Below are 12,342 nucleotides of genomic sequence, written 5' to 3' on the forward strand. Positions count from 1 at the left end.
CACATGTAGATATCAAAAGCATATATAATTATGCATATGTATATGTGTATAGAGAGAGCTGTTCAATGATCTCCCTCCTCTCCAACTCCATGCATGCATGTGTGTAGACATACATATACATGTATGTGCATATGTATAATAAACACACAAGGGTTCTTAACTTGGGGTCCTTGAATTTGTCTTATAAATAAATTGATGTTATTTAAATTATCACTGTAATACTGTGTATTTTGTTTTATGCATTTGAAAACATTATTCTGAGGTTTCCATAGGCTTCCTCAGCCTGCCCAAGGGGGAGCCAATAAGAAAAAGGAGAAGAATCTCTGGATTCCAGTTCTAATCTTCCATCCTTATGTTTCTCTTCCCCTTCCCCTCTCTTCCCCCCCTCCCCTCCCCTTCTACTTTCTTTTCTTCTTTCTCCCCCTCTCCTGTCCTCTCCCTACCTCTCTCTGTCTCTGTCTCTCCTGCCCCTTTCCCTTTCTTTCCTTTTCCTCTCTCCAGTCCCCACTCCAGTTCAGACTGCGCTGGGCCTCCGCTCTGGCAGAGGGTGCTCTCTTCCGCGTCCTGGAGGCCCTTCTGCCATAAGACGCCCGTCTCCAGGAGCGATGAAGTCGGAGCCCAGAGTACCGAGCCGGAACAGGAACCGGAAGCTGGGCCGGAGCCGGAAGCGGGGCGACGACAGCTACGGGGGTGGGTTGGGGGGGGGCGGGAGCAGCGTTGGGGCCTGGACCGCTGCGGCTGCTCCTGGGTGAGAGTGGAGGTTCGCGCAGCCGGAGGCTTGGGGCTTGACGCCCGGCTGCGCCACCTCACAGCTCCGGTAAGTGCAACCCCCTCCTCCGTGGGATACACCTCCCTCTCCAGGACTCGCCCTCGCTCCAGGCTCAGCCTCCGCCTGGAGTTTCCGCGCCGGCAGGCCTCGGGCCTCCCCTTCCCGACGCCCCCGGCCCCACATCCTCCCCTTTTGTTTTTCAGCCCCTTAGGGCGCTCCGGCGACGGTGGCCGTAGCGCTTCCTCTCCCACCCTCAGTGTTCGAGCCCGCGACTGCTTCCTCTCCGACGGACCCTTTCTCGCCCCTATCCTTTCCCTCCATCGCCTGCTCCTGTTTTCACTCCTTTCCCCTCCTTGCTCCTTTTCTCCATTTACTCCGTCCCGTACCTGCGCCTCCTCGCGTTCCTCTGAGAAGAGCTCCCATCTCCCCCTCTCCCCACCATCGTTTTCTCTTCGCTTCCCCCTCTTCTCATCTTTCCCCCTTCCCTTTCACCTCCTTCTTTTCTTGCTCCCTCTCTTTTTTTCACCTCATTTTCCCTCCTTCCCCCTCAACCTTCCCTGTTTTCTCTGCTTCTTCCTTGATCCTTTCCCTTGCCTCACCTTTTTACACTTAGTAATTTTCTCACCTTGACTCTCTTTACCCCTCACTTTCCCTTCATTTTCTCCGTTTTTTGCTTCATTCCCCTTTGTCATTTCTTCTCTTCCTCTTCTCTCCTACTCCGTAGCTCACAGGATCGTTGTAGGGAAAACGCAAAACGATCTAGCCACGGAGTTTTAGTAGTAACAATATTTCAATTAAGCAGTGATCATGTCAGTGTGTAGACCGCCTCCCCAAATGATGGTTGACTTCACTCCACATCTCATCTTGTGTGTTTCTTGTTTGTCTTTCTGTGAATCTGTTGCGAAAAACAAGGCACATTAGTGATAAATGTTCATGTTTGGTTTAAAGGTGAGGGTATTGAAGTTCAGATAGGTGAAATGATTTTCCACATAGTGAAGACCTTGTCACTTCTAATTTTAATATTTTACATATAGCAGTATACTACTGCATCCTGTTACCCATTCACTTAATGTCATTAGTGGCTCATCTTTTTATCATAGGTACCCATGGTGATTTTGATATTCCCCCAAATAAATCATTTCCTTATGACACCGCTTGCACCAACCTTTTGGTCATAACATGACTCTTTACCCCATTTGTGATTCTTATGAAATTGTGATGTTCCATGAATCCCAGATCTAATACACTAAGAAAATTGTGCTTTTAAGAAGATGGATGGGTTTTGAAGCAGACCAACTTGGAATTCTGATTTTTTTAAAATTGTTCATTTTCCCAAATTCAGACTTGGTCAGTTTGATCTAACCCATAGGTCAATTGAATGAAGGAAAAACCTGATTAAGAGCTTGCTATGTCAGACTCTGAACTGGGTGTTATTAAGTGCCCATGTTTGTGCCAAAACGGGGGGCAGTAATGCAAACCATAGACATCCTCAGACTTAGGGGAATTTATGCCGTAATGGATGGAGGCAATTTTTTTTTTTTTGGAGGGCAGTTGGGGTTAAATGACTTACCCAAAATCACATGGCTAGTAAGTGTGTCAAGGGTCTGAGCCCAGATTTGAACTCAGGTCCTCCTCACTGTAGGGCCAGTGGCTCTATTCACTGTGCCACATAGCTGCCCCTGTGGAGACAATTCTTGAGGGAGTAGAAGCCTAAGAGAGGCATTTTGCTTATGTGGAGTTGATAATGGTTCCAGAACTAGAATGAGGGAGAGGAAAGTGATAGCTAGTAACAGTTGTGAAGCCATGGAGGATTCAGTTGGGGAGAAAGGAGGGAAGTTAAGCTTGTCTATGGGCTTTCCTGAAGTAGAGGGTCAGTAGAAATAATCACCAATAAAGAAGGGGAGGGGAGAACAGAAATGAGAGGAGCTAGGGGATAGAGGCAAGCTAAAATTTAATGTTGTATTGACAGCTATTAAAGGTTTATGCCAGGCCTATGTAAGAAGATTCACAGAAAAAGCAAAAGTTCTTGCCCTTAAGGAAAAAAGATCTATATAAATCAGAACATGCAAGGTAAGTACAGATTAGGTAGAAGGTAATTTAAAGGGATGACACTAGCTTCTTGGGGATCTGGGGGGGGGGGGGGGGAAGAACTGGGAAAGGCCTCCTGAAGGAGGTAGCGCTTGAGCTGAGTCTTAAGGAAGCCAGAGATTTATTTAATAGTCTAAGCTTGGGAGAGAAAGTATGCCAGTCATTGAGAACAGCTAGTGCAAAGGCTTCATGATGGGGATTAGAGGAATAGCCAGTAGACCAGTATGTCTGAATTTTAGAGTGCTTGGAAGGAATAGAATGAAGAACATTGGAAAGATAGAGTTGCTTGGTTGTAAATAGATTTAAATGCCAAAGTACTTTATATTTATTCCTGGAGGTAATAGAAGGCCATTGGAAGTTATTGAATAAGAAAGTGACATATTCACAGTAACTTCACTTGGGCAGCTTAGTGGAGTGGGGAGAGTTATTTGAAGCTGGAAGACCAATTAGAAGGCTATTGCAATAATCCTGGTGAGAGGTGATTTGGGCCTGAACTAAAGTAGTAGTTATGTGATTTGAAAGAAGGGCTAATATAAGAGAGATGTTTTAAAGAAAGAAATGACGAGATTTGGTAATGTATATATCTGAGGTGAGCCATAGAGAGGTGTCAGGGATGTCACTGAGATTTTAAACTAAGGTGACTGGAAGGATGGTGGTGCTCTTCACAGTGATAGGGAAGTTCAGAAGAGGAGAAGGTAGGAGGAAGGCGATGATGAGTCTTCTTTTGGACGTGTGGAGTTGGAGATGCCCATGGGACATCCAGTTTGAGATGTCTAAGAGGCAGTTGATGTTGCAAAACTGAAGCTTAGGAGAGAAACCAGAAATGGATATCTGCATCTCAGAATCATGTGCAGAATGATAGTGATTAAACTCATAGAAACCAATAAGATCAAGTGAGAGAGTTTAGAAAGAAAAAAAGAGAGGACAGTGCCTTGGAGACATTGGGTATAACTTGGATGAAGATCCAGTTAAAGAATTAGAGGTCAGACAGGAAGGAAGAGAACCATCCTCTCTAGTCACAAAAATCCTAAAGAGGAAAAAGCATCCATCTAGGAAGGGTTCTTTAACTTTTTTATGTTGTGGAACCTTTTGGCAGCCTGATGAAGCCAATGTATCAGTTCTCAAAATAATATTTTTAAGTGCCTAAAGAATGCATAGGATTATAAAAGAAGCCAATTATATTTAAATATAGTTAACAAAATTAAAAAAAAAAAAGTTCATAGAACCCCGGATACAAGGTAAGGTGGTCAGCATTAAATGCTGTAGAGAGGATGAGAAGGTTGAGAATGGAGATCACATGAAAGCATGAGTAAGTCTGGAGGATCACTTTCAGTTGAATGATGAGCTTTAGAAGCCAGATTTCATAGGTTTTAGAAAGTGAGAGTAGAGGAAGTGAAAGTACCAATTTTAGTTGGCTTTTTTTTAGGGTTGAACTCTCCTGACTATAGTGTCCTGTCTGCATAGGGGCTGTGGGAGTTGTCTGGAGAGGAGGGAGTATCATGGATCTAGCTATGAAAGGGGCTTTTGAATTGAATTCCTTCATTTTATGGATGAAAAAAATAGGCCCCAGCAAGAGATTGTAAATTGCTTATGGTCACACAGCATCATATTTGAAGTTTGAACCAAGATCCTCTTAACTTTGGAGCCAAGTGCTCTTTTCACTGTATCATATACTCCCTGACACCAATTTATTGTTCATCTGTAGCATTTGTCCACTATCTTTCTATCTGTTTGTCTATGTACACATGTAATTTTTTGGGAAATGTATTCAACATCTACTTCATTTTTCTTCTGTGGTTGGCTAGGCTGACCCTTTTCAAACAATTATGTAATTTCATTGAAGAAATTTTGTAGTGTTTCTAGTTTGTATTAATTGCATGGATCAGGGAATTAAAATAATTATTTCCCTATCAACCTTTCCTCTAATTTTCTCCCATTCTTTTCCCCCTTCTTCCCTTTCTCCTTTTCTTTTCCACATTCTCTTCCTCTCCCTTCTTGCCTCTTTGTGACTTCTGGTCTCTGAGAGGTGCTGACAAGTGCTTAACTTGGATTTCTGTCATCTCCTTCCTGTCTGTAGAGATGTGGAAAGGCTCTTGGACTTCTCTAGATGTAGTACTTAGTAGGCACTTAATAAATGTCTTCTTGATTGACTGCCTTAGTTAAGGTTTGCAGTAGAAACTAGTTTGTGTTGTGAAGGCAGAGAGATCTTAGGAGATTGGTCTGTCCTGTTTTAGATTCACATTGGGAGGCACAAGTGTAGTGGAAAGAATAAAGTCATAGAATTTAAAGCTAAAGTGGACCTCAAAGATCATGTAGCCTAGAGGTTCTCAGTTTGGGGGTTAAGCCCTTTCTCCTATTTTGAATCCAAATGTGAGTTCATAAGTAAGTAGACATAGCTAATATCGTCAGGATAAATGTCTTACAATATACACATTACTATTTAAATAATTTTATTAATATATAAATTAACTTAAAAGCATTGCATTCATTATGTATTTGTTCAGTCATGTAATACTAATAGTACAACTATTATCATGTCGGGTCCAGGAAATTTTTTGTTAAAAAAGAGTTCAAAGCACATGCCTCTAATCCCTACTACTAGTTAAACTGAGGTTGGTGGGTCTTTTGAGATCAGGAGTTCTGAGCTGCTGTGGGCTAAAAGCTGATTCATTGTCTGTACTGAGTCCTTAGTAAGCCCCCAATAGGGAGAAGGTCCGCAGGTTGCCTAAGTAGGAATGAACCACTCCATATTGGAAACAGAACAGGTCAAAGCTTCTGTGCCTGTCAGTAGTGATGAATGGCTGCTGCATTTCCAGCCTGGATGAGAGAGGGAGAACTCATCTCAAAGAGGGCAAGGGGAAGAGAGGAATCCCAACATTCACAAGTAGTTTGGAAATTACTCACTTTATAGATGAAGAAACTGAAGCAAAAAGAGATTATGACTTGCCTAAGGTCACATAGGAAGCAAATATCAGGTTCTGGATTTGAACCCAGGTCATTTGACTCCGAATCTAGTGTTCTTTTCATTGAATTCAGAAAATCTTTCTCACATTTTCTGAAAACTAGTTCTTGTTCTGTTAACTATTTAAGTGACCGGGACAGTCACCTGATTTATTTCCCTTAGTCTCCGTGTCTTCATCTGTCAATAGGTGATAATCCTTGCACAGCCAGGTTTACAAGATTGTGTCAAGGAAAGTCTTGTGGAGTGGGTTATGCTGGGCTTATGTTCTAAATGGGGGGGTGGAGCCTGTGGGAACTGGGGTGTAGGGTGGGGTGAGGTGCATTTTGAAAAGTTTAGAGGGCATGAATATTACACCATGGCTTGAAACTGGGATGTACTCAGGAAGAAATGTCATAAAATCGAGGTCAGTCTTAATCATAGTAAAGAAGGGGAGAAATTGATGTAGTGACTTAATTCCTTTGGTGTTTGGAGAAACTTGGGGCTGACCAGGAGTGCATAAAGGGGAACACTATAGGAGTAGTCAGTATGATCTTGCTTTCTTTCCTGTAGCTGGAGGATATTGAACACAGTTACCCCAGAGATGCAAATAAATCTACCTTGGATCTTTGAAGACCCTACTGGACCATCTTTTTAATACCTCTTGTCGCACCCTAGGGTTTGCTTGAAAGACAAGGGTGGAGGGAGACTTCTGCCTGCTTTCTTACCAAAAGGGAGGAGAGAAATCCAGCAGCAGCATCTCCAGGAATAAAAGGTATAAAAGGCTTGAGCTAGGTTGATTTTTGCTGAAATAATAAAATTAAAATATCAGTGAAAGGGAAATGTTAGGAAGTACCAAGGTCTAGCCCAGTCTTTATTTTCCATTGAAGGTCAGTGTTCTTTTCAGACATCCAAAAGCCCTGTAACAGGCCCTTTTTAGTTTAATTCAACAAATATTTACTAAGTATATATGAAGTTCAAGGCACTGGGTATGAAGAGAAAAAAAAAGAAAAACAGTCAATAGCATGTTATACTAGGGGATAGGGTGGGCTGGAAATAGAAATGGACTTGGGATTTCATTGGGGAACTCCTGAGTGAGGAAGCTCCCTTAACCAACACTGGGCAACTTCTCTGTACCTCCATGTCTAGAGAACTACCTAGAGCCAAGACAGACTAAGTGATTTGCCCAGGTCATAAAACCAGTATGGGTCAAAGGTGGGAAACCTTTCACTTCAGTGCCAGTTCTCTACTGTGCCCTACTGACTCTCCATACTTATACCCAGTACTACTGGGTACTGCCATCTTTTCCTCCTCATGATTCACTTTGTCATTGTTCCTGTTGGGTATATGTCAGTCTGCTCCCCTATGGCTTAGTTTACCTGTAACTTTCAGGATCAAAGTGCTCCTTCTTGGCCAACCTATGTGTATTCTCTTAAAAGAATAGAAGCTTCTTTACCAAAGGTAATACAGGTGAAAATGCTCCCCAGCTGGACAGCTTTGAAAGTTACATGTTGAATTTACATGCTTAAAAGGAAAAGTAAGCTGGACAGAATAGAGATTTATCTGCCTTTTCTATTTTGTTTTGCATATGAAAATACCTATTTTCAACAAAATAAAAATAAAATTTAAAACAACAACAAAAGAATGTAAGGTCCTTGACGTCCTGAGCTATCTTCTTACATTTTTTTTTAAAGAAATAGTTATATTATTTTAGTCATATATAACATATAACTAATTAATCAGTGGGTATTCATTAAACCCCTATTATGCACCAATCATTTTGCTAGTCACTAGACTGCCTCCTTTCACTGGAGTTGCTTTTTTTTTCTTGGCTTCTTTGGAGGGGGGAAGGTAGGGCAGTTGGGGTTAAGTGACTTGCCCAAGGTCACACAGCTAGTAAGTGTTAAGTGTCTGAGGTCACATTTGAACTCAGGTCCTTCTGACTCCAGGGCTGGTGCTCAATTCACTGTGTTGCCTAGCTGCCCCCTTCTTTTTGCATTTTTATCTCCAGTGCTTTGTAGATGGTGCTTGATAAATGCTTATTCATATGCACCTAAGTTCTTTCAAAGCTGGTATTCTCCCATTTAAAATGACTTCATTTGCTTTATAGCTTATAAATGAAGTTTTTGTATAATCTTTGGATTTTAATTTGATTGTTTCCCTATTACAGTGCTTAATAAAAACTTGACTCTCTTTGGTGGGAAACCTAACTTTGTTGGGGAAATTTTCTCTTTTCAAATGGTGGTATGAAAATATTTAATCATTTTGATCCTGAAGGCAAATAACCTGAATTAATTGTTGTAGGATTTAAAAATGTCTTCGCGGGTCAAGGTTAACAGAGGACAAACTCAAAGATGTGCTGCAGATAAAAGGTGAGGTAAAATACCCCATAAATATTTGTGTTAGCTGTACTTCATTAGAGTTTCAGCAGGTTAGTCAAATTAAATGAAATTGTCAATATTGTTTTCTAGAGTTGTTCACTACTGTTTAGTTGTGAAGGCTTTCCCTAGAAGTTGTCATTGAAGGAAAGACTTAGTGTTTGTGTGGGTGTATATAAAAGGCTTTGAATATGCCCAGTGTTTCTTTTAAAATAGTCACATTTGGCAATCTCAACCTTCCAGAGAGTGGTCATTATAGATGTCACAAACTCCATTCACAAAAACTTAGACATTTTTCTCTTAGAACATCTCAGAACCTTTTTTTAGAGAGAGTTCTGATACTTTTGCTTATCTAGTTGTCAAACCGACTATAGATTATTCATACTTTGAAAGATCAGTTGGTTTACCTTCCAACAAAGTAGATTGCAGCTTCAGTTATATGGAAAATTCAGTTAACATAGAATACCTTGTCCCTTTATGGTGTTGGATAAATGAACTATCTTCTGTATATGAATCCTATTTGTTAAATCCTTTCAATAGATGCATTTGCTCTAGAAAATTTTGAGATTTCAGTTTTACAAAATAGTTCTTATTTACATTTTTCAGAATGACTGTGCTTTGGGTTTTTCATGGTTGTGACTATGATAGTATAATAGATTGGCTTGAAATTGCAGTAATATAACTTAAAGATAACCAAAGACACCATACCTTTTCTTAAAATGGTGTTTTAAATACCAGTCAAAATCTAGGTTATCATTTGTAATCTTTGTCATTTTAATGAAGTGAATTGATTTCCTAATGGTCAGTCAACCATGAGTTAAAATGAAGATTACTTTAAAATTAGCTGCTGTGTTTTATATTCCTGTAATTATACTTCATTAAAGTGGGATTTCCTCTCTGTGGATACTCCCTTCACAGATTTGCAGATTACAACTCCTCTATGCTTTAGATCAATTTTTTGAGTTGCTTTAGCTGAAAAATTCATCCATTGGTCTGGAGCCTAATCTAGTCATCAAGGCTGGTCCTCTGGGTTCTCTTAACCTTTCCTTCTTGAGAAGACCTGCCCTAGCTCATGCTTTGTTTGCTTTGCTTTTTAGAACCCAGTGTTGTGTCCATACCTGTAAACCTCAGGTTCTACAAAGTCACCAGAAGATCTAGGTTCTAATAGTGCAGTTGTTAACCAGCTATGTGACGTTGGGTAAGGTACTTACCCTTTCTGGACCTTAGTACCCTCATATATAAAAATAAAATGAGGTGTTCGGACTAAGTGACTATGGTTAGTACTATTACATTTTCTCAAAATAGAATTATAGGTTACCTAATAGTAGCTGAGAGATTATGGTATGTAGAAGTAGCACCTACTGTCATGGTCTGTAGCTTAGGATGCTTTGTTAAAGAAGGAAAGGGTGGCTTAAAACACTAGTGTACAATAAATGCCTGAATTCTAGAACCTCTCTGAAAAATGATAACTGTGAAATCATCATCTTTAGTTTCAATAAAACATCTAAACATGTCTAAGAGACATCTGGGGAGAAATTTTACAAAATTTTTTTCTTCATTGGTATAGCTCAAATATCATGGAATTTATTTATTTTTTTTAAAGTCTGTTTCAGTTGATACTAAGGTAACCTCAGTAAATGGAGTGTGACCAAACAGCTGTCATTCCAATATGTGATTCAAAGAATCTGGTTCTCAGATAAAAAAATTTCCAGTCTTTTTATGGAGTTCTTTTCATTAATATTCTTTGGACCCTGAGCTAGCAGTCTGGAACCTTAAAAGATTGAGAGTAGCCTGTGTATGCAAAGGTGGCAGTTGTGTTGTCCTTGTTTGGTATAGAAAGATATCACAGTCTCTTTACGTTTTAGTGTCATTTCTTTTTATCATTCTTCAGACACAGTGGCAGTTGTTACTTGAATTTTCTGTAACTCTTTAAAGATGTTATTTTTACCACTTTGGTTTTTTGCTTCTTCTGTGAATTTCATATTTCCTATTCCTTGCAGAAGTTTCCAGCATTGTTCTTAGTGTTTGGGGTTTGCCTTAGTTCCATCTAGAACAGAATTTGTACAATTTCCCTTAATTTTTATTTTGATGTGGCATGTAAATTTTGAGTATATTTTTGTGCACTGTTTTGAAAGGAAGGATTTTGACAGGCCATCTTTATTTAGACAGATAGGCATGTAGATGATTGATACTTAGGCAAGAAGATGTTGAAACAGAGAGAGCCCTGAACATGGAATCAGGAAGGTCTGCATTGGAATTCTGCCTCAGATGGTGGGTGTTACTTAATTTCCCTCCACCTCATCAGTTTTCTCATTTCTAAAATTGGGGAAATAATAACCCTTACATCCAGGGTTGTTACGAATAACAAATAAGATAATATGGGAAGCATTTTGAAAACCTTAAAGTACTATATAAATGCTGGCTATTATTTACTTGCTACTTGTTCTGTCATTTAAAACTTACAATGCCCTTTGAACCTACTTTTTATAAAAGCAACCCGGTAAGGTAGGGAGCACACAGGATTCTTCCATGGTTATGAATGAACCTTAATGCTAAGAGAAGTACTGAAAAATTGACAAGTGAGTCAAGGGGTATCTGTAGAGACTTTGGCTCTGGTGCTTCTATTTGCTGTTACCTGGGATAGCAGTATAGTGGATAGAGTTCTGCATTTATGTGGCTTTGCTGTTTATTATCTGTGGGGTCTTGGGAGAGTTACTGCCTTTCTCTTGACCTCAGTTTCCTCATCTGTAAAAGGAAGAGGGTTGAACTAAATATTTGATCATTAACTTTGAAATTCTCTGATCCCATTATCTCTAGACCTCAGTTTCCTCATCTATAAAAACTATCACTAAGGCCCAGTCCACCTAAAACTTGATAATTTAGGCTGCTGTAGTTGGTAATGAATTGGTCTTTTGAAAGTTAAACCCTTGGTTCTGTTATTTGTGTTCCTGATGCTTTGGATTATTTCAACCATTTAAAATTTGTCATTTGAGTAACTTTTCATTGAGTAGCTTTTGCATTTTACTAGATTTGGACAATACGACAAACTCTTCTTTCCGGTTTTTGTTGATTCAAATTTCTCCAGAGAAGTATTAAAATTCAAATTGTTTTCAGTAAAATCAGAAACAATGAGGTTACTTTTAACATTGGATTTTTTTTGTTTTTTTTTTTTTGGAGGGGCGAGTGTAGGGCAGTTGGGGTTAAGTGACTTGCCCAAGGTCTCTTGGCTAGTAAGTGTTAAGTGTCTGAGGCCAGATTTGAATTCAGGTCCCCCTGACTCCAGGGCCCGTGATCTATTCACTGTGCCACCTAGCCACCCCAAGAGTGGATTTTAAAAAAAATCTTTTTATTTTTAAAATTTCTCCCCAGTGGGTCACATGATGAGGATTTAATAGACTAGTAAATTAGGGGTAATTGAGATGTAACATTAAAAATGTTAAAATATTTTCTCAGTGTTGCTGAAGTCTTTTGAGTCACAGGTCTTTTTAGAAACTTGTCTACACTTATAATTGTGGGAATGGTATTTTGGTAGACCTTTTTATAGATTTTTGCTGAAATTACAATGGTTAGATAAAGACAAATAGGAAACCAGAATTCTTTCTAGAAAGTCACTTAAGCAAATACATTTTGATATTAAGTAGCCTTTTATACCTTTTAACAGATTTAAAGAAAAATCAATAGCTTGGCTTCAATCTTAGGGTTGCTAGAACAGTTTATTAATTGGTTCATTCGTGCAATATGAACTTTGGTTTACTGTAATTAATGAATCAGTTCTTGAGCTCTAGGCCAGCACATTTCACACCTGCACATTGATGTTTTAGAGTACAACTTCTTTGTGTTTTTTCCAGAATCCTAGGTAGTTATCTGCTGACTGCTTTTCAGAGCCCTTGACCTTGAATATGGCATACTTCCTTTTGACCTGTTCTATCTGTTGTCCAGCTGGTTGAGGTGTGCTAAGAGCCCAGGAGTCCATTTGTGCATTAGTGCGTTGTTTTTCTTCAGTGGCTTAGAGTAACCATTGGATGTGACCAGTTCTTAGCAGATTTTTCCATTACATGAGTTTATAGTTCTATCATTGCTTAAAATAAATGGTTGGGGCAGGCCAAAAAATGTCCCCTCCATTTAGGAGGTGTTTGAGGTATGAAGCATTATGTTTGTGGGTGACACTA

The 12,342-nt window shown here is 39.6% G+C and overlaps 1 protein-coding gene across 1 annotated transcript in view; it reads left to right on the plus strand.

Annotated features, from left to right (window-relative positions):
- Positions 1-605: 605 nt before the first annotated feature.
- Positions 606-12,342, plus strand: part of LOC138157220 (nuclear receptor coactivator 5-like) — a 34,812-nt gene continuing 23,075 nt past the window's right edge. The window contains exons 1-2 of the mRNA XM_069082789.1: positions 606-690; positions 754-817. Of these exons, the coding sequence (XP_068938890.1) occupies positions 606-690; positions 754-817 (149 nt within the window). The remainder of the gene's footprint in view (positions 691-753; positions 818-12,342) is intronic.

Source organism: Petaurus breviceps, unplaced genomic scaffold (assembly GCF_028583685.1).
Source record: "Petaurus breviceps papuanus isolate PSGF00001 unplaced genomic scaffold, PetGlider_PUasm1.0 171, whole genome shotgun sequence".
Taxonomy (NCBI): Eukaryota; Metazoa; Chordata; class Mammalia; order Diprotodontia; family Petauridae; genus Petaurus; species Petaurus breviceps.